Source organism: Microchirus variegatus (assembly GCF_963457635.1).
Source record: "Microchirus variegatus genome assembly, chromosome: 7".
NCBI lineage: Eukaryota > Metazoa > Chordata > Actinopteri > Pleuronectiformes > Soleidae > Microchirus > Microchirus variegatus.
In genome coordinates this window covers 12,427,974-12,448,502 of record NC_139808.1, presented here as the reverse complement: position 1 = coordinate 12,448,502, position 20,529 = coordinate 12,427,974, and the positions used below count along the sequence as shown (strand labels likewise).

At 38.3% G+C, this 20,529-nt stretch overlaps 1 protein-coding gene across 1 annotated transcript; it reads left to right on the top strand.

Moving 5' to 3' along the window:
* Nucleotides 1-192: 192 nt before the first annotated feature.
* Nucleotides 193-14,856, top strand: LOC310929819 (sodium- and chloride-dependent taurine transporter-like; the record flags this gene model as incomplete). The annotated part of the gene is made up of 11 exons (XM_083892668.1): nucleotides 193-197; nucleotides 372-504; nucleotides 2,634-2,768; nucleotides 3,220-3,323; nucleotides 3,420-3,544; nucleotides 6,049-6,161; nucleotides 6,632-6,769; nucleotides 7,507-7,609; nucleotides 7,949-8,049; nucleotides 8,417-8,587; nucleotides 9,050-14,856. The coding sequence occupies 11 exons, from the start codon at nucleotides 193-195 to the stop codon at nucleotides 9,206-9,208; spliced, it is 1,287 nt and encodes a 428-aa protein (XP_083748794.1). The 3' UTR covers nucleotides 9,209-14,856.
* Nucleotides 14,857-20,529: the final 5,673 nt, after the last annotated feature.

Sequence of the window (20,529 nt, the reverse complement as noted above, 5' to 3'; positions counted from 1 at the left end):
GCAATTAAATATATAAGACTAGAACTTTATCATAGTTACCACTATAGACTTTGTTTTACTTTGATTGGCTGATATTAGAGAGTCTAGACAAACTTGCAAAACAGACAGATGCAAGAGAGGGCAGTGTGGGAAACCCCGCCAAAGACAACTTGGTCAACTGTAAGGAAACAGGAAGTGGCTGACACTTTACTAATGGGGTCATTAGTTACGCACAGATGTGCATTCCCCAGTTCCCACACATAGGATTACATTTCATCTACAAAAGAATAGCCCTGCTTTTCAAAAAAAAATCACCATTGTCATGAAGTGCCCTTTCAAAGTTGCACAGGTGAATATGTGCTCAATAGAGTTCTTTGTATTTTATTTTACAGACGCAATGTGCTGGGGATCAGCAATGGTATTGAGGAGATGGGCCATATTAAATGGGACCTGGCTCTGTGTTTACTGCTTGTCTGGGTCATCTGCTTTTTCTGCATCTGGAAGGGAGTCAAGTCCACTGGCAAGGTAGCTAATAATGTGTATAATGTGTCTTTAATGCACTACTGTTTGTATACTAGATTTACCCTCTTTTGAACTTGAAATACTCTTCTACAGATGGATAAAAATAACAGAACAAATCTTTTAGTCTTAGCCATTTTGAGATGCATGTTTTATAGTTGAGGTTGTTGCTTGACAATCAGCGTTAGATCATATGTAGTTTTGCAATTTATGGCAGAAATATAACACGTTTACTATATCTATTTAAAGGCGCCATATGTAAGAATGTGGCCAAAACCGGTTACTACACTCAAATTAAAAATACCCTGGGGCCTCATGTATAAACCGTGCGTACGCACAAAAAGACGGCGTGCGCTTGCTTTCGCGCACACGATGGCATTTATAAAAATGTACTTGGCGTTGAACCTAGCGGACTGCAGCGCAAACTCTCGAGCTGCCGTGAGAATTGTGTTCGCGCGCGCTCGTGTGAGTCACACTTTTCTCTAAGCCTTACTTTGAGCAAATAACTGAAATTGATTTAACACAAATTAATCTTTTCTTTATGTAAATATACACCCAGCTGCTGACGTGAACGCATGGACACACGCCAGTGTAACCAGTCTAACATGTTTTAAACGCTCCAAAATAAAGTTACAAACTCATTTGTTGTAAGAAAATTCCTCCCTCCCCAGCGTCCACGACACAATCAGTGACAGTAATGAATCATTATATGCAGTAACTCTATCTGCTTATTCTGTGCGTAATGCGCGTGTGCGTAACTGGATGATGACGCGTGACACTGACAGATTTATAGATTGTTGAAATGATCTATAAATTCAGCTCACATGGATAAGTCTTGTCTAAACAAACATGTTACATCAGAAAAACAACACCCACAGGATCAACTATCAATGCACAGCCAGTTTTTTTAAACATCAACATTAATATGAGAGCAGCCGCGGTGACCCTCACATTTTGTTCCTTCGTGTTTATATCTAATTCCAAATGATCAAACAAACAATAAATATTAATATATCTTTTTCAAATTTATACATCATAAATCGATCTCACACTTCCCATTTTTTTATGTTATTTTCCTCCTTTGCTGCGGCATTTGTCATTGTTCTTCAGGAAGGAGGCGTCAGAGAGGGCGTTTTAGAGTCATTTGTTTATTCATTTGTGGGTGGAACGAGGGCGTGGTGTGTTACTCATTCACCTCCGCTCAGTTTCACGTTTGATGGGATGTATAAAGAGAAGGTGCGCAGGACTCGGCGTACGCACGGTTTTATAAATCTGAGAATTCCTTTGCGTACGTACTTTTCAAATTTTGTGAGTACGCCCTCTTTCAGTATGAAAGCTGCGCACTCTTTTATGCATGAGGCCCCAGGTCTTTTAGGTTTTACTTTTCCGCCCTTGTAACTCAGACATAACTGGCAACCCGTGGTTGCTTGGCAGCTGAGACTCTACTGACTGCAATGATTGGTAGACAGCGGTAGGTGGCGCCACATGCCAAAACATGATTTTAAAACATAAACATGATTTACGGTCTGCAAAATATTTTTTCAATGCAAACATTTTGCCTGTACTGTTGTTGTTGGTGAGTTCAGTTTGTTATATGAATATTATTCCTGAGTCCCTGTGACATATTAGGAGGATTTTATGGCCAGTTGCTTTAGATTTATTACATAATGCACCTTTAACTGTTATAAAACATTGAAGGAAATGTCTGCAGGGGGGGATTTTAGATTCATTTGTTTCATTCATTCATTTGCTGCCACAGCAACAACAACATCAATTGGCCATAAGACCAGAGGCAGCTCAATCAATTCCAGACAACCCCTTTTATTGCCTCAAGACTCTAATTGGTTTGGCCTGATTTATGCTTCCTGGTTGCTACACGTTGTAATTTTGGTAATAAAGAGTGTGGTCACTGTTTTTTTTTTCCAAATAACAGACAGTATTACTATACTTTTATTGATTAAAGGGATGGCCTGTGGTCTGCTGTGGTCACATTGGAAAAACGACACAAATCTCTTATGTTTTGTGGGCCTTGTCATTGACAAATCAGACAAAAGTTAATACTACCGGGGGAACAAGGGTACAAGGTAGAGGATTTTGAGTGTGTTGATAATGTGCAATCTTTGATCTTTTGTCAGGTGGTCTATATCACTGCCACATTCCCATTTGTCATGCTTATCGTGCTGTTGATCCGTGGAGTGACACTGCCAGGTGCTGCAGATGGTATCAAGTTCTACCTGTACCCGAATCTCACTAAACTGCAAGACCCAGAGGTAGGTCCTTCTGTTTTTGCTGACTGAGAAACTCAGGTCATGGGAATCCTGTTATAGTAATTATGTCATGCAATTGTCCATATATGCAATTTGGTGGTGGTTGCTGGTCTTTGAAAAAGGGGAAGATCATTTCAGACCCAGTTATTTATTCATAAATTCGTACACACACATTATACCCTCCACTCAATTGAAGCTGAGCTTCTACTGGTTTAAATGTGCCATGCTGCTACAAGAATGTTCATCCATCCATCTTCTACCGCTTCTATTTACCGCTTCCTGAGAAGTGCACATATCGGCAACTGGACTTGCCAGTAAAGCTCAATCAAGTACACTCCTTAGGATCCAATGACCTGGATGACTTGAGAACCTTCACAGACATGACAAATGCTTCTCTACGTGTCCCATATTTCCCTGGATCAGCAGGCCTCAGCCTTTCTGTCTCACTTTGCAGGTCTGGACTGATGCTGGCACCCAGATCTTCTTTTCCTACGCCATCTGTTTGGGCGCTATGACTTCTTTGGGGAGCTACAACAAGTACAAATATAACTGCTACAGGTGAGGTGCCAGTTTCAGTGAGTGGGTTAGCAGTAGATAGCAGGGATCCTTGTGTGTTCATTAACAAATCCTCCTCATGACATATGTGTGACATAGGGACTGTTTGCTGCTGGGAGCCCTCAACAGTGGTACCAGTTTTGTGTCTGGCTTCGCAATATTTTCCGTCCTGGGCTTCATGGCACAAGAGCAAGGGGTGGCGATTTCTGATGTGGCAGTGTCAGGTACGAGGGTTCTGTAAAGGCGGCAGTGATGGTGGGCGCTGCTTCCTGATTAACTAATTATACAACAAATAATGAAAAAAAAAAAAAGCAATGAAACCCAAAAGAGAAAGAGCCAATATTTAGATTCTGAATTCATTTGGAATCTTGAGGATTCGTTGGTTAGGTACACATGACGGCATCGGAATATGGAAGTTTCCCGAAACCAAACACTTTTTGACAAAAAGCAGGATGTGAGAATCACGAAGTTAGTTGGTCGGTCTATTGGCGCAGTAAAGGAAGCGGAATGGATGATGGATTTTTTTTTCACGGAGAACAACAGTTACAGATATTAGCTAACTATTCAACTTAAAGCACAGACGCTGTGTGACTTGTGCTTGTTTGGTTCTGAGATTTTCCTTGTCTCCATGGCCTTTGATGTGATTTGAGTGACTTAAATGGTGTTATCATTGGTTTGAGCAGGGTTTTTTTATTCTAGCATGCAGTTGAGAGTTGTCAGCCATATTTGAGATTACTGTAAGAGACCACAAGCACCAAATATAATGGTATTAAAAAATGTTTATGGAAAACTATTCAACCTTTTGCTGGGTAAGGAAGTTTGTCTTTCAGTGCCTCAACATTTGTGTGGTTTGCCATGTGGAGATTGAGGTGTTGGGTGTGGGAAAGCTTTTAAGCAGTTGTAATTGTCATCTTGAGTTCTATTAACTTACAATAGGCCAATATTTAGGTTTGCTGGAGCCTCATGGCAGTGCAATGTTGTTTTGTAAATGTACAGTCCAGTCCAGTCCAATGGATTTTTCAGTAAAATCAAACTAAATAATGATGCTTGTTTCAACAGTATAACCAGAAAAAGTGGAACTTTCTGTAATAACTGTTTGAGCTTGTGTGGAAAGTCTGATTCTGTATTTTCTGTGATATATTTTACATTCTTCCATACTTGTTGAAAACATTTAGTCGGACATTAGGTGAGAACTTGTTGTAATATGTGAATGACAGGACATATATCATCAGGGCCAAGTATTTTTTACTTTTAAGTCCTTACAGCTTGTACTTTTACATCAAGATCAACCAGTTTGGTTGTGTTTTAAGAAATGATGCTCCAGATAAGGTTACTAAAGACTAGAAATGCAGATTAGCACCAATTAAAAAAACAAATAGACAGAGCCATCCTGAATGCCTCCCTACTCACAAACAACATGGATGTTTTCCACCCTGATTAAATGGACACATTGATCATACGTTAAATATAGAGGTCAAGTCAACGGAATACACTACGAGTACGAGTTATACTTTTAATATTCTGTAACAAGAAGAAAAGAGATGTGTCTGGGGTCTCATAGAATCAAATGAGCCCTCACATTCCCCACTTCAAAAATCATCACCACATTTGATTAAACACACTGCCTTCATCAGGCCAAAGCCTTGACAGGTAAGCAAGTGAAAGGTTTAGGAATATTTAAAGTAAGTCTGCCGTATTTTGGCTGCTTGTTCCTGATATGTCTGAATGAAGGTCAAATATCTGCATGGGTTTCTGCAGTGCTGTGTAAGCGACTTCTGTTGACCCAAGAATTAACTAAAAAGTTATTTTATTATGGTAATTCTGTGATGACTTATCAAAATGTGATGTGGATTCTGTTCCATTGAATATCGATGCTATATTGTCTGAGTTATTGCTATGTTTGGTTGGATGCCCTGTTATAATACACACTTAAAAAACAGCAAAATATTTATATTTCTTGCTGTCGGCTGCAAATCTGCTTTGCTGTTACCACTGCTTTCTTGTTTGACCTTGTTTGGACCTTGGAAATATAAAAGGCTTTGCTCTTTATCTGATATGACAGACTGCACCTGCTGGTTTTATATGAGCCATTTTGTATTTATGAAGTAAACACACATGCTCAATTTATCTTGGAATGTAAAATGGCTTGAGAAAAACAAGAAGCATTTGATTCAGCTTATCTAGCCGTTGACATGTTAAAGACTTTGAGCTGTGTGGAAAAATGAATCATGGTTAAATAAGTACATTGACGCATTGTGGTCTTTTTGGTAATCTATCCACTACATAATGCATGTGCTATAGTTACAATCTACTATACAGTATGTTCTTTACTGTTGTTGAGGTTAACTTGTTATTGTTGTGGTTTCTCCTCATTATAATGTTGAACTTTCTCCTCATTATATGCTATTATGAAAAGTGTGTTGGTGTTCAAGGTTATAGACATTTCATAATTTCAATAGTGTTACAAAAGAGGTCAGAGGTAAGTAAAGATATGCTAAACATACTTAAGATGCTTAATATGTTAACACTTGGTTTGATGTAAGTGATAGAGTAAGTTTGCTATTAAATGCATTCACATCTGGTTCTGCGTCTCCATTTTTGGGGCCTTTTCTCACGACGTAGATGCAGATCAGATGACCATATCAGATTATACTAATGTTGCCTCTTCTCATGCCCCTCTTTTAACCAACCACCCCCTCCCTACCCTCCCCTCCCCACCCCTCTGCAGGTCCAGGCCTGGCATTTATTGCCTACCCCAAGGCTGTAACCATGATGCCTTTCCCTACAGTCTGGGCAATTCTCTTCTTCATTATGCTGCTGCTGCTTGGCCTCGACAGTCAGGTCAGCAGACGCACATGCTCTGTCGCACATATACATAAACACCGTTGGAGTCAAATGTTAAAGAAGTGACTGTTGCACAAGACGTCCTCATTGTCCACCGTAATATAAAGTGTCCTTTAAGTTGTAAACTCACTTTACTTCTTAATAGTGAAAAACCCTCATCTTCATCTATAAATAAAAGCCCATAATCTACAAATAAAATGGCACCTGACCTTCACATAACCGTGTGTTAATGCCCCGCTGTCCTTTGCCCAATAAAGTGGGATGGCACTGAGTCGAGCTCATACCTAACATTCTTGTGTTGTTGTCCAGATTGGTATGTTCTTCATTCTTGAACAACACATTCTGGAAAGTGTTCTGATCCAAATGTCTGGACATTATCAGGGAAAACAAATGTGATTTTAATGCCTAGAAGGTTCTGCAACCCTGATATGGCATGTAAAAACATAATTGTGTCTTTCTCCTTGCAGTTTGTGGAGGTGGAAGGGCAGATCACATCACTGGTGGATCTGTATCCGTCCTTCCTAAGGAAGGGTTACCACAGAGAGGTCTTCATCGCTATTGTCTGCTGCATCAGCTACCTGCTGGGACTCACCATGGTTACCAAGGTAACAGCACTGCGAGAAGTGAATTGAAGAACCTCGCATGTAAAGGACAGCGTTAGTAATCATTACTGGAACACATGAAGGAATGATGTAAACAGAGGGAACCTGTGCAACTTATAGTAAATAGTAATAGTACAGTATTAATAGATACAGTAGACCTGACATGGATTTTCCAAATTTTCATCTCTTCCCCCTTTCTGTCTCCTATCTATTTCCTCCTTTTCTTTAGTTTCTGATATTTCCCTGTCATTCAAATGAGTAACGGAAATAATATTCCACTATCCTACAGTTTTCATTAATTCAATGTATTCATTATCCAACACTTTATCCACATTATAGTGGGGAAATCCCATCCCACATAGGGCAAAAGGTGGGGTACACCGTGGACACATTGCCAGTCCATCGCAGGGCCAACATATGACCAACAGTCATACAGTCTTACAGTCATGGTCAAGTTAGAGTATGCAGTTAACAGCCCTAGGAAACGCTGTAGACCTTTAAACCCATGTTAATTTAGCTATTTATTCCCATCCACTTTCCACAGTTTCTCTACATGCACCTGTCTCTATAGATGATTATTATTTGACTGTTTGTTGTCAGATTTATCTTCACCCATCCTCATCCTCTCTGCCATCCTGTACGAAAACCCTATGCAATAAAAAGGCTTAAGAACAAAGAAAAATGTATGTACTGAAAATTGTCATTTGGTAACCTCTCTCTTCCTGTCTGCCTCTTTGCAGGGTGGCATTTATGTTTTCCAGCTGTTTGATTACTATGCAGCTAGCGGTGTGTGCCTTCTGTGGGTGGCATTCTTTGAATGTATCGCTGTTGCCTGGGTTTATGGTGAGTACCACCCTTCAAAGCAAATCCCGAAAAGCAAACATGAAAGACATCGGCTTTTTGTTTTGTGTTCAGGATCTTGGTGCTTCTACTGCATTGTCTCCTAATGTCTCCATGCATTGAATGTGATGTCCAGCTCTCTGTGCCCTGTCTCAAAGAGCTATAGGACTACTAAGATTAGGAGTGATTTTGGAGACACTATTTGAGGGTTGAAATCCTACACTGTTTTGCTTTAAATACCATAAACAATAAATAATTGAAGTAATCCAGATGTGCTCTTTAGTAGTAGAAGTTTTTGTTCTTAAGCAAAGATGATCCAAATGTATTTTACTGTCTTCATAGGCGTTGATAATTTCTATGATGCTGTTGAGGAGATGATTGGCTATAGACCAAATCCATGGATGAAGTGGAGCTGGACTGTTGTCACCCCTTTACTGTGTGCGGTGAGTTCCGTCTCATACTGTATCCAGTTAACTGTAATTGTCAGTGAACTTCAGTGAACAGACGATGGATGACCAGTTTTACATTTCTTTGTGTTTATTTTAAGACTTCCTCTACTTCCTTAAACTTGTACAGTCACATGCTCTTTCAGTTTTCTCTTCTAACCTCTTCTCATTTTATCTCAAATGGTTACAGTGTTGTGTTCAATTGTAGATGAATATATACTGTAAGCTCCAGTGATTTAAGCTCAAATAATACACTCTTTTTTTCTTGAAAAATATATCTAACAACGACTTCTGATCTGAATCATGTTATTTAACGTTGTAAATCAAGCCTAATGGCAACCTTTTTATTCCTTCTCATTTGCAGAGCTGTTTTATTTTCTCCTTGGTCAAATTCAAGCGACTGACGTACAACAAGTTGTATAAGTATCCTGATTGGGCCATTGGAATAGGATGGACTTTGGCTCTGACCTCCATGATCTGCATTCCTATGGTGGTCGTCATCAAGATCATTCAGTCTGATGGGCCACTCATTGAGGTGGGTTGTGTAGCCAAATGGTGATTAGCAATGCAGCTGTTTTGCTCATAGTTTCCTCGTTTACTGAGTTCCGCTATGGTCTCTGTAATGTAAATGTCGTCGTCCACCAACAATGGCCACCCATTTTCTTAAGCCCATTTTATGCTCCTGCGTAAAGTGCTCTACGTCGGTTAGTGTCCGTCAAGGGACAAGGGAGATGGCAAGGGCTGCGATTGGTCCTCAGCCAGTCTCTGGGCGGCATCAACAGGCATGCGGTGGGTACCCTGATGATTAATATGAGGTAGCACGCGACGTAGAAGTTTGTCAAATTTGCCAGTCGACATTCAAAAGTACCTGAAGTGGGTTTCTTCGTCCATGTCCCTTATTGGTCCACTAAGACTGTTAAATTCGCTTGCCATCAGTCTCGGTACATTTAGTGGACCTGCCACGACCTCACACTTCTCCAATCTTCTCTTCCTGCAGAGGATTAAGGCGGTGGCAGCACCAGCTCGTGGTGGAGCCAGCTCCCGTCCTGCCGACCATCGTGGCCCCAAGGATCTCACCTACCCACTGGATCCCAATGGGAACCAGGGGCTGCTGATGAAGGCCCCCACCCACACCATCGTAGAAACAATGATGTAAAAGAATGAGGTGGAGGCCCTCCATGAGATTGCTCTCCTCTCTTCTCCTCTCCTCTCCTCTCATGTTCTCTAAATTGCTTCTAAAGCTAGTTAGCTTTCTGTCTGTCTGTTTGTCTGGTGGACTGATAAGGGTTTTAAGGAAAAAAAACATGTTGCTGTTTCAAATCTTTTAGGAGTACTTTGGAAGTAGTTTGCTGTTGGTGGTTTTATTATGAGGGTAGCAATCACATTTCAAATCTATTTCTAAAATACTTAGAAGCTCTTTTTTAAATAATGTGTCCCACCATTGTCTTCTTTAAAGACACAGTGGCAAATTAGCACCAGCCTCTGGTCTTGTGCTGGTAAATGTCTGTTTGGTCCACCAGCTACTTTTGTAGAAAATGAAGGGAGAACGTGTTTTTTTAAGTCTTGGAATCAAACTGCCTTTCGTAGCCACAATATGAAAAAAGTTTCTGAAACTTCTACGATGACCAAAAATGTAACTTTAACTTTTCTGCACTTATCTGAAAGCATATCGTACCATTGGGTTCAGCTTTGGTTTATTCTGGTTGACTATGTTCAGTTGACTGTTTTTTTGTTTTGTTTTTAAAATAAATCAGAAGAAAAACTCTTCAGGTACAGCAGTATTAACTAAAACCTTTTTTCCCCCCTTTTTCCAAATGTTGTTGGCACAAGGAAAGTGTCCCAATCTAACAAATGTTATATCTTGTAAACGGTTGTTTCTGTTTCTGGTATCAAATATTTCTTAGTCAGCAAACCTTGACAAGTCAAAATTAAAGAATGAAAATCCAAAGCTGCAGCCACCAAAATTAAATTATTTTCCTTTACAGCACCCCTCTTCCTTATAATCATAGACCAGCTGAATTGCTATTGATGAACATGCTGAAATGCTGATATATTTTTGGACCACTGATTGCAAAATTGCCTAATGCACCTTTAAAGAAAAAGTAGAAAAAGAGAAATCAGATAAACATAATTGACACTGCCATAGCCAATGACCTTAAAAAACAGAAACCTGTAGTTCTTAAATGCTCCTTAGCACAAATATCGTCATCTGCCATAGCTAAAAATCACGGGTCAAAGTGAAACTAGCAGTGAGACTGGATTGGAAAAATCTGCTCAGAGAGGGATCTGAAAGGATTTGAAATTTGAAATGTGGAGGTTGAACCCTTCAGTGTGTTGTCTGTGCCGTACTGTACAGTAGTAGCTTATCAGTTTATCTATATCTACTTCTCTATCTATCTTTCTCTGTCCTAGACCAGTTTACAGTACATAAGTGACTGCACTAGGCACTCTTGGCTTACAGTTTTTGATTGGATTTATTTTATTTTTGGCTGAGGAAGTGACATTATTGTTAGTGTTTTCCTCCGTCAGTGTTTAGAGTTTTTTCATTAAGAGTATAATGTTATTGGTATTCACTATTGGTGATTATTGCTGTAGTTTTACATAGAAGAAGGAACACTTCTTTTATCTGGTGAAAATACTGAGCTATTATACAAATCACATATTTACAGTGGCAGCCATTGTAGTACCGTCCCTGTCATGAATTTCTACAGCGTTGCTCCTACTAATGACTGTGTGTAATATCATCTATTAAAAAAACAAACAAAAAAACAACATCAATGCAACTGATTTTACCCATATACTTTACTTGCATATGGGGGTATGGGTCAAATATTTATCAAACAGTTCAATTTACACAATAAAATGGCAATTCTACAATGGCTCCAACTGTAAGTTTATAGGTGTTGGGGGGGGTTATATAGCTTTCTTCTTCTGTATATACAAAACGACAGTATTTGAGTTGCTAAAACCCAGCGAGGCAGGCCACTGTAGCCAATGGCTATTAACTATATTATGACAAGCTTTGCACCATTGGTTGGACGATACGTCCAGTAAATAAACCAGTGTCAGCCTTTCAACTAATCCGAGTGCCAAACTCCTGCCCGGACACTGTGAAATGTGGCAGCTGGCTGCAGACAAATAAGAGCTGGTGACTGACAAACTTTGGTTAGGTTTCCATGGCGACCACCACATTGCCCCGCAAAAAGCAAAAGCGAGGGATGGATACGATCATTTCCAATGAGGAAACCTCAGAGTGCTACACACTGCAGCTGAAATTGGATGTCAGTGCTGCTTACAATCAATTATTATTATTAAAAGAGCTCACACAGGTCACAGCAGACTATTAAAGCTTGAGTCTGTAAGTCTGGCAAAGCTTCACTTTGACAACCTCTTTCGTTGGTCTCTTGTCAAAGCTCCGCTCGCTGACTTCTAGCTATTTTCTAATAGATATTGTACTTCTACTTCAGCAGCGTACGCATTTCTGGTACGTGCAGGTACGCAGTTAGTGACAGACAGGTACACCTGAATGAAGTGATTGGTTATGTATACTCATTTTAATATTGTGGTGGCTACAGACACCCGTTGACATGGTTACCCTTGAAACTAGCTAAATCTAAACTCTGTCAGTCACTGATGTGGTAACATGTTACATTTACAGTGTCTGCCTCTGCAGTTCTGGCTGATTATTATTTAATTTTTTTTTCAAACTAAATTAAAACATTACATTCTTCATAATAAGAAGGGGCGATAATATCGAGAAAGCGAAACCATTAACACCTAAAAGCAGATAATGTGACAGGTGTACAACCGTTTGTGTAATAAGCGGTCTCCACTGTGTACGTGATCAGCGAAACATCCACTCAGGGCATTTTCTGTAGTGCTCTTATTATCCCCAGCATTTACAAAAATTTGGCGTCCAAGCGTGGGTGACAAAGAGCTGAAATCAAATGGTAGCAATCGAAAAGGCGTTTTTATCAAGCTTCAAAGGCCATTGCATCAGTTCTCTGTCACGCAGAAAAAAATAATTCACACCTCGACTGCCTGTTTTGTCCACCTTGTTGGTTTAATTTGGACTTAATATCATATGAAGCCCCCCCCCCACCCCCCACACACACACACACAAAAAAAACCACACTGCCATTTTCTATTCAGAGCTCTCACTGGCCTGTAGGAAAAAGTATCTGTGTACTGTTAGAACACCCATAAGCAGACACGTTAAACGTTTGTCTTTGCAGGAATTTGACTAAAAGCATTACAGCAAATGTGATTGTACATCTTCATGCTTTATCTATCAGCTTTTGACAGCTACTTTATTAAATATGAAGACATTAAACAAGCTCATATCATTAGAAGGGATTTATGAAACCCAATCCACAGGAGACTATTTTCATACAGCTTTTCACATAATTTGTTCACCAAGCTCCCAAATGTAGACCTCTTCTTTTAATTCAGATACAAAGCTTCAGTTATTTTTAAGCTCTTAAATAGACCTGGTTCTTGGTTCCCCTGAAGTATCTTAGCATCTCTCATGTATCCTTTGTTAATTCCTCTGTCATTGTTTTAGTCTCACAACCACCCGCAGGTTCTGAACTCATCACTTCCTATAATCTATGGAAGTTTAAGGTCATTTCTCTGGTGCAAGGATGAAAGGACTTATTTGATTCTGTTCTTAGATCTAAAACATTGCACAGACCCTCCTATGGGCATGTATGATGTTTTACATTTCGTAACCTTTTCTTTGTTTTGTTTTACATTTTGGCCATGTATACTGTAAAAATTACATATCACATTATTCTCACATACAAAATCTTTTCCTTTGTGCTAAGATTCTCCTTCGGGACGGAAAATAGGGACCCGCAAATATTAACTCATGTACATATGTATTGGTTTAATCTGCCTATCTGTGTGTATTCGCAGTATGTTCCAGTCCCCTCTGTCTTTTTACACTTCCCGTCAGTGAGCCTCTGCAAAACTAAGCTCACCAATGTCTTTTCTCAGAGATTCTGAATTTGCAAGAGAACTTAAGGAGTAGCAATGTTTCTGCTGCGGAATGTTGAAAAATGTGAAAGTCACCTCCGGGTGAATGTAAAAGTTTCTGAAGATTCATTTTTTAGGTTGGAAAAAAAAAGACATTAGTTTCTTTATCTTTTTGTGATCTTGTTCCATGAATCAAGCATTTATTTTTTTCTTTTGTTTTTTCGATTGTATCTGTCACATTTGCCTTTTTTTGAAATTCCAAATATAGTGTATTTTGAATCTGTCGTTGAGTAACATGTACAACTAGCAATCAGAATCAAGCAAACAGAAAAAAGCTACAATTTATGTGCAATACGTTGTAGATTACTTTTTATCTTTCTCGCTGTATTTTATTTTTCTTGCCCACAAAAGGTGCATACTGACCTTTACAGTGGGATATAAGCTTGTGAATTGTTGAAAAAGAAAGTTTGAATTTTCAGGGGCAATTTAAATAAGAAAACGAAAAGCTCTGCAGTGTGGAACTAAACCACTATTCCATCAATGATCACGTGGTTTGAAATGCACTGAGATAAAACAATGATTATCTTGCAAAATACTAAACAGTACGTTTGTGACGGGGGAATGAGACTTGATAACACTGCCACTAAGCCCACAGTCTCCAGGTGCCTGCTTCTCTCTAAACTGCTATGTTGCTAATAATCAGGTGGGTTTCCAAAAGCACGCCACATCTGACGTTCCCCACTCTGCAATCAGCAGTGTCTGCAAAATCTGACCAGTACCTCAACGGGCTATAGTTAAGTCTGTCAACAAAAAAAAAAAGTGTTTGATTCCATTTATGATGCACAAAGAGGTTTCAGTCCGTCCAATTTTCTTTTGATGGAACAAACATCTTGGGAGTCATTCGGGGCTACTTTTGGGAAGCTGACAATTCAGCAACAAAAGCAGTAAATGAGCTAAAAAGAAAGATTACACTATATCAAACGTGGGCTCTTCTTTAAAACGTCATATGCAATATCTAAATCTTGTAATCTAAATCCAATCCCCACTCCAGCAGTTAATGTTTTATTTAAATTAGTGCTTTATTTAATATAAGTAGAAAACTCTAACTGCAGTAAAACCCATGTCACGTGGGACTAAAAGTCTTTTTGTGATAAAGATGCAACATCAGACCTAACTGAAGTTACCGTTGCGTTACACAGAAATGGCAGAACATCCTGTTTAGGAAGTTAGTAGTTTTAGCATCTTATTCTTTCCCATTTTACCTCCATTTTGTTTCCATGTCAATGCAAAAATCATGTGTTTTTTTTTTCTCTTTGGTTTGAAAGTTGAAGATCACGTTTCCACTCAAAACAACCAACGTTATCGCAAGTCCTTGTTCATTATTTAAATCTTTAGCTTAAATATACATTTTCATTTGTGAGGACAGGACTCAGAATATTAAGTAAGCCTCCAAAATCCTGTTTCTTTCGCGAAATGACTTGAATGATGGCAATCTCAGCACTAAGGCCTCTGGGAAATGGAGTCCTGCTTATTCTCTTCCCTTCTTTGTCATCACTCACTCTGAGCACGGTCTCTGGTGACACTGCCTCTGTCCTTCCTACATAAAACCGAATACCAGCCCTTCCTTTTTGAGAATGTACATGATGAAAATGTTTTTTAATTATTGGTGAAGGAAAAAAAAAAAAAGCAACATTTAAAAGATAGTTTGAAAGGTTTTATTTTTTATTTCTTTGGCCAACCTGTAAGCTAGAAAAAATGTGTTTGAACTGTTTTACCAAAATGTAAAACTTCTTTTTTTTTTTATTTCTTATTAAAAAATTTGTCTTCAGAAAATGATGTTGGTGTTTAATCTCTATTATTCATTTGACGTTTGCATTTGGCACTTGTTGCTTCACTGTAACTCAAAGGGGAGGATGGGCAGCATTAGACGGTATTTCATTTAGGGAGGTAGGTATAGGCATTGAAAAAATATAAGTGTAGAGATATGAACACAAGAGAGAGTATTAATTATGACAATCCATGTAGGAATGTTGATCAGAGGTTAACACAAAGTGAGGGGTTAGATGGTAAGAGGGTGTCGGTATGTGGGGACTTTAATGCACATAGCACACTACGTTGAAGACATTCTAAAAGAGAAAAAGATGATGGTAGAGGGAATATATTACATGCACACATAGGGAACATGTCAGCACTCGATTTAACTTTGATACCAAGGAACTTAGCAGGGATATGTGACTGGGATGTGTTAGGAAAATCGTCAGTTGGGAGTGATCATTATCCAGTGTTATGTAGTGTTACACTTCAAAGGGTGAAGCAAGGAGTAGGAGTAAGAGAGGCATCTAAAGGGACTGGCAAGTACTGAAGAGGAGGAATCAAAGGGCAGTTTCAGACAAGGAGAAGGGCTGGAATGATTGCAAAGGCCCTTATTAGTGAGGTGGACAGGAAGTGGCCCTTATTAGTGAGGTGGACAGGAAGTGGCCCTTATCAGTGAGGCGAAAGAGCAACAGGAAAGTGAGATAGATAGAGCCAAACTTTATACGGTGGCCTCAAGCGGCAATAGGCTGAGCAGAGTGAGAACAAAGAAAGGATGAAGTATTCCATCCTACTTCAACTGTAATGTTGGTTCCAACTTGGTAATAAAGCACATTAGTGAAGTGTCGCTACAATTCCCACAGTTTTACAATAAAACAAGACCTACATCTTGCAGTTATAATAATAATAGTGATCACATTTGTTGTGCTCAATATTATTATTGTTATAAGCATATTCACTGGTTGTGATACTGTGCAGTGTTTTCACAATGTCCAAGAAAAGCCATGCAATGAACTACTCTTTGTCCCAGAAGCAGTTCTTGACGCGACGCGAGTATGAAGTTTGTCGTCATACTTGTGCAGAAGAGTCAAAATCAAATAAGAATGATTTTAAACCACTGACTCTTCATCTTTCTTGAGTGAATACAAGGAGAGGTTCCTTCTGCATTTCAGGATGCAGTGTCCACCAGGCAAACTCTCCACTCGTGCCTTATGTGGCTTTATATTTGAGGATGCTACACCTGCTGTTATTGGTGTTTATTATGCAAACCAAAAGTCTTTTCTGGGTACAGTCATATGATGTGCCTGCTAAATTTGAAGAGGCAGTTCATCACCAGTAGGAGCCGTAATTAACATGTATAGGTAGTAGCACACTTTAACGCTGTGCTTTAGTTTTAACTTTGCAGACCCATTACACTAACAAAACACCTGTTAAACCAACCATGGGAGCAAATGCTTAAAGAATTTGGCTCAAGCATCAAGTGGCACATTTATCTAACATCTAATCTATGATCTCAAATCATGCATTTAATTTGAGCCATGTCTGACTTATACTAATATTAATAAACCTTATAATGCATACTGTAGATGCATTCTGCTGCTCAGCTGTTTGGATGCCGTGCTACAGTTAAGGCTAATGAAATATTAATTATTTTTTCTCTTTTTGGAGTGAGCAGTGAGCTACATCATTGGAGCAGCTGTGAGGGAAGGCGCAGAGAACAGCTCCGAGTGGAAATTCTCATCACTTTGCGCTGCTCACATGCTCTGCATATAACGCACGAAAGGGAAAAAGTAAAAAACGCGTCAGATGTCTCCTTTAAATAACTGGTACTCCAGAGAAAGAAACACATTGCTTGATATTTCCATGTGCTGTCTGCCAGCTCCCAGAATAGACGGAGCTGCTGAGAATCTTCTGTACTAATTCATCTTCACGACAGTTTCTTGGCATCCGCACAAAAGCAAATACAAGAATCCTGGTCGAATCCATGTTTGGGGGTACATTTGCTTTGTGTTCTTTAAATACAGCCAAAGGAACAGAAAATAGCACACACGTTCATACCTATTACTCTGGTTGTACATTTTATGTTTGAAGATATATTACGTCACAACATAAGTTAACGAGGTGGATTATAAAGTCAAATATTTCATTGTTTATGACAAAAATGACAAAGCAAACACTCTGGCTGATGTTCTTTGAGTGTTTTTTTATCTATAGTCTTAATGTCTGTACACATAATAATTATTTTTCGTTCGTCATCAGTGCTTGTGGAAGCGAGACATCCCGAAGACATGTGCTGTGACAAAGAATTTCCTCTTTTGTGTTTCGCAGAAACACTGCGAGTGCGTGGCACACACACCGGCATGTGCCAACTCTGTGTGTCATTGAGTACATCAAGTTCACTGGCAGTAGAACTGTTTTAACACGTGCTGTTGCCATGTATAAACTATTATGTACCGGTCGGAACGCTTATGTAACAGTAGACTGGGGAATAATTAAGTCAGCAGAATGTACAGCACAGTGTGTGACTGTACATAGACTGCTATTGAGAAAAGTCATGTTATATACACAGATAACAAAACACATCCTACCTCATTCAGACCCCTAAAGAGGAAGTCCCAAATGTACACATTTTAAACTAGATAAACATTGCCATCCGTAGGTTTGTATACAGATTTCCAATATGAACTTAAACATATTCAAACCTTTACATTTTGGAGTAATTTGAGATGAAACCACAGTTTAAAACAAGTTCCTTTATGCAAATTAGGCTTTGTATCATTTCCCGAAAAAATATTCTGCTTCAACTTCCTTCCAGTCGAAAGATTTTTCTCTCTGACACAAAGTGCTAATGTCACGTTTTTTTTAAAATATAATAATAGAATAATGTTACGATGCAGACCTTACAGTGCAAATTGACTTGAGACAATGTGTTAAAACAGAAAAAAAAACAGTCACAGTAAAGTTAGGCTTAAAAATGGCTAAATTAATTTCGAGGAAAATACCACAAAATGTACTGTTAGGCCAGAGCCGGACAGTAACGGAGTACAGCACTCAAGTACAATTTTGATTCTGTACTTGAGTATCATTTTTGGGGAGTACTCATGACTTTACTCAAGTACATTTGAGAGGCAAATATTGTACTCTTTACTCCAAAACATTTCTATCCATAACCGCAAGTACCCGTCACTTCTTCTAAAAAAACAACAAAAAAAAAACAACTCCATGGTCAGATTTAGTTGCACTGTGGCAGTAGTAATGCAGTTTGATGTGTGTTTAACAGTCAGGTTCAAATCTGGATGCAAAAAATCCATTCAAACTCTAGCAGAGGTTTGTCAGAGCGTTATTTCCTTGTGGGCAAGTGAGTAATGTTAAATAAAGCAACATGGTAAAAAGATGAAAATTACTTGATTTTACTTTCAATTCCCTTTACATTCTTCAAGGTATTACAGTTTTTCTCAATTGTTTACACACAAATACTGGTACTTGAGACACAATGACTACAACAGGTAACCCCCATGCACCAACCCCCTGAACCAACTCTGCTAAACTACAAGCACAATTCCTGCTTTACACTCAAATTGCAGTTGTAAAACACACTTTTTTTCAGAACACTACACACAATTCTCTGCATTTGGCACAATTTTCATGAAGAAAATCTCTTGTTTTCACAAGGAACACACTGTCATTCAAAATTATACAGTTAATTTCCCTACTATGCAAACTGACTCATCACATGGGAAAACACCTGTCACACAGGTTTACAATTTGCAATCAGTGCGTTAGCATAAAAGGGTTCTGTTTTGTATGTAGACCACTGTATGTGCAACTGTGTGTTGGTTGGGATGGACACTGTGTACATTGTTTTTGTGGGAAATAAATAGGAATAAAATATATTTGTTACTGTGTATTTGTGTGTTTTGAGTATAAAAACAATCCATGCTTCATCCTCCATCATCCATCACATGGCCTATAAAAACAATATTCTAAAATATTTTACACACTTATGTATGTACTGTCTGTAGTAAGTGTAACACTAAACAAAAAAAAGGCCCAATGATCAATGGAGAAGAAGTGTTTTCCATTCATCATAGTGTTTTAAATTGAGCACATCAGTGTTCAACTGGTTCTTATAAATGTCTCTTCATATGATGGTTTGTCTGTGTCATTTGAAAACTAAATACCATTTTGAGAAGAAATAACATGGTTTTGAATGTAAAGTTTCATTTTGCAGGAGAATTGAGGGGTTTTGCCCATTGTGTGTGTGTTTTTTGGATTTGTGTGTAGAGTTGTGAGAGCATGAGGCAAGGTTTCAGAAAATGTGTGTAAACAATCGAGAAAAACTGTAACATTAACATTTTTCATAACTCCATGTAGAACGTTTCTATATGTAAATGTAAGCACTGTGGCAGTTGTAATGCAATATTTAGAAAATGTACTACTCTTGTACTGTACTGTACTTTTACTTACCTTTAGCAAGGGGTATCTTTTACTCAAGTAATGAAGCTGCGTATCTGTCCGCCTCCGTGTAAGGCATTTATAACATCACCACCACATCAGGAAAGTGGGTATTTTAAATACTACTAATCTAGTTTAATAGATATAAATTAACTAGTTTTGACAATGACTTAAGATTAAATACAAAATGATCTGAAAAACATTTGACCACATAGCAGGGCATAGTGTAAAAGTGATTAAAAAAAAGTAAATAAATGGCATGATATAATGAGCCGTATAAATGATTAAACTGTTCTAGTTAAGCATTCAAAATCTTTATCATTGTTTACAAAGATACACTAAAAAAATAAACAGAGCCACGTAATAAAAGTAGATATTTTATTTTTTATTATCTCTGATCTTTTCTCGTGTTCTTCTCAAAAAGAGAAGTATAGCAGTGCACTCCTTGTTTCATAGACAAAGAAAAAAACGAAACAAAATGACGACATCAATAAAGACATACATTTTATTTTCTCATTTTCTTCATTTTTGTGTTGCGTTTTCTTCCCGGTTTTTGGAAGAGTAATATTGCCGTATAAAAATACTATATTACATAGAATAGAACTTTACACAATTAAAAAAAACAAAACAATGTAAACACATCGCATATATTTTAAAGGAAAGGACCCGATCCAGAATCATAATACGGTTTAACATTCAACACTCAATGGATTTAGAGAAGATTGGAGACGCGTGAATAAGAGAACATCAAAGATACTAACAGAGGCTCAAATGTTGTGTTTACAGTAATGGCAATGGTTTCTTAATTATCTGGACTCATGTTAAAGAATCTGGATATGGCACCAATAACTCCTGAATAACATAAAAGAGATAGTCAATAGTCTTTTTATGCAGTATGGTTATAGCTGACCATTTACTACAGTAGCAATGTTGTCCATCAATAAGCCAATGATTGCTGAGTAGTAAACTACTACTCTTGAATTTGAAAAAAATTGTACTATTTTAAGTACTTGTTTTCCATTTTAACAAATCTTATACAAACTCACCATAATTATTGGTTGCCTGGTAGTTTCTGTAACTCTGGGGCAACAAATTTGCCAACTCGCTAAAGTGAAGTTAATTGGTCATGTAGTATCTCGGTTTTTCTGAAATGTAAAACCAACAAACCATCCAAAAACAAGTCATTTTATACAGCATCTGCTTTTGTAAATTAGATCCCACAGAACAATCCAT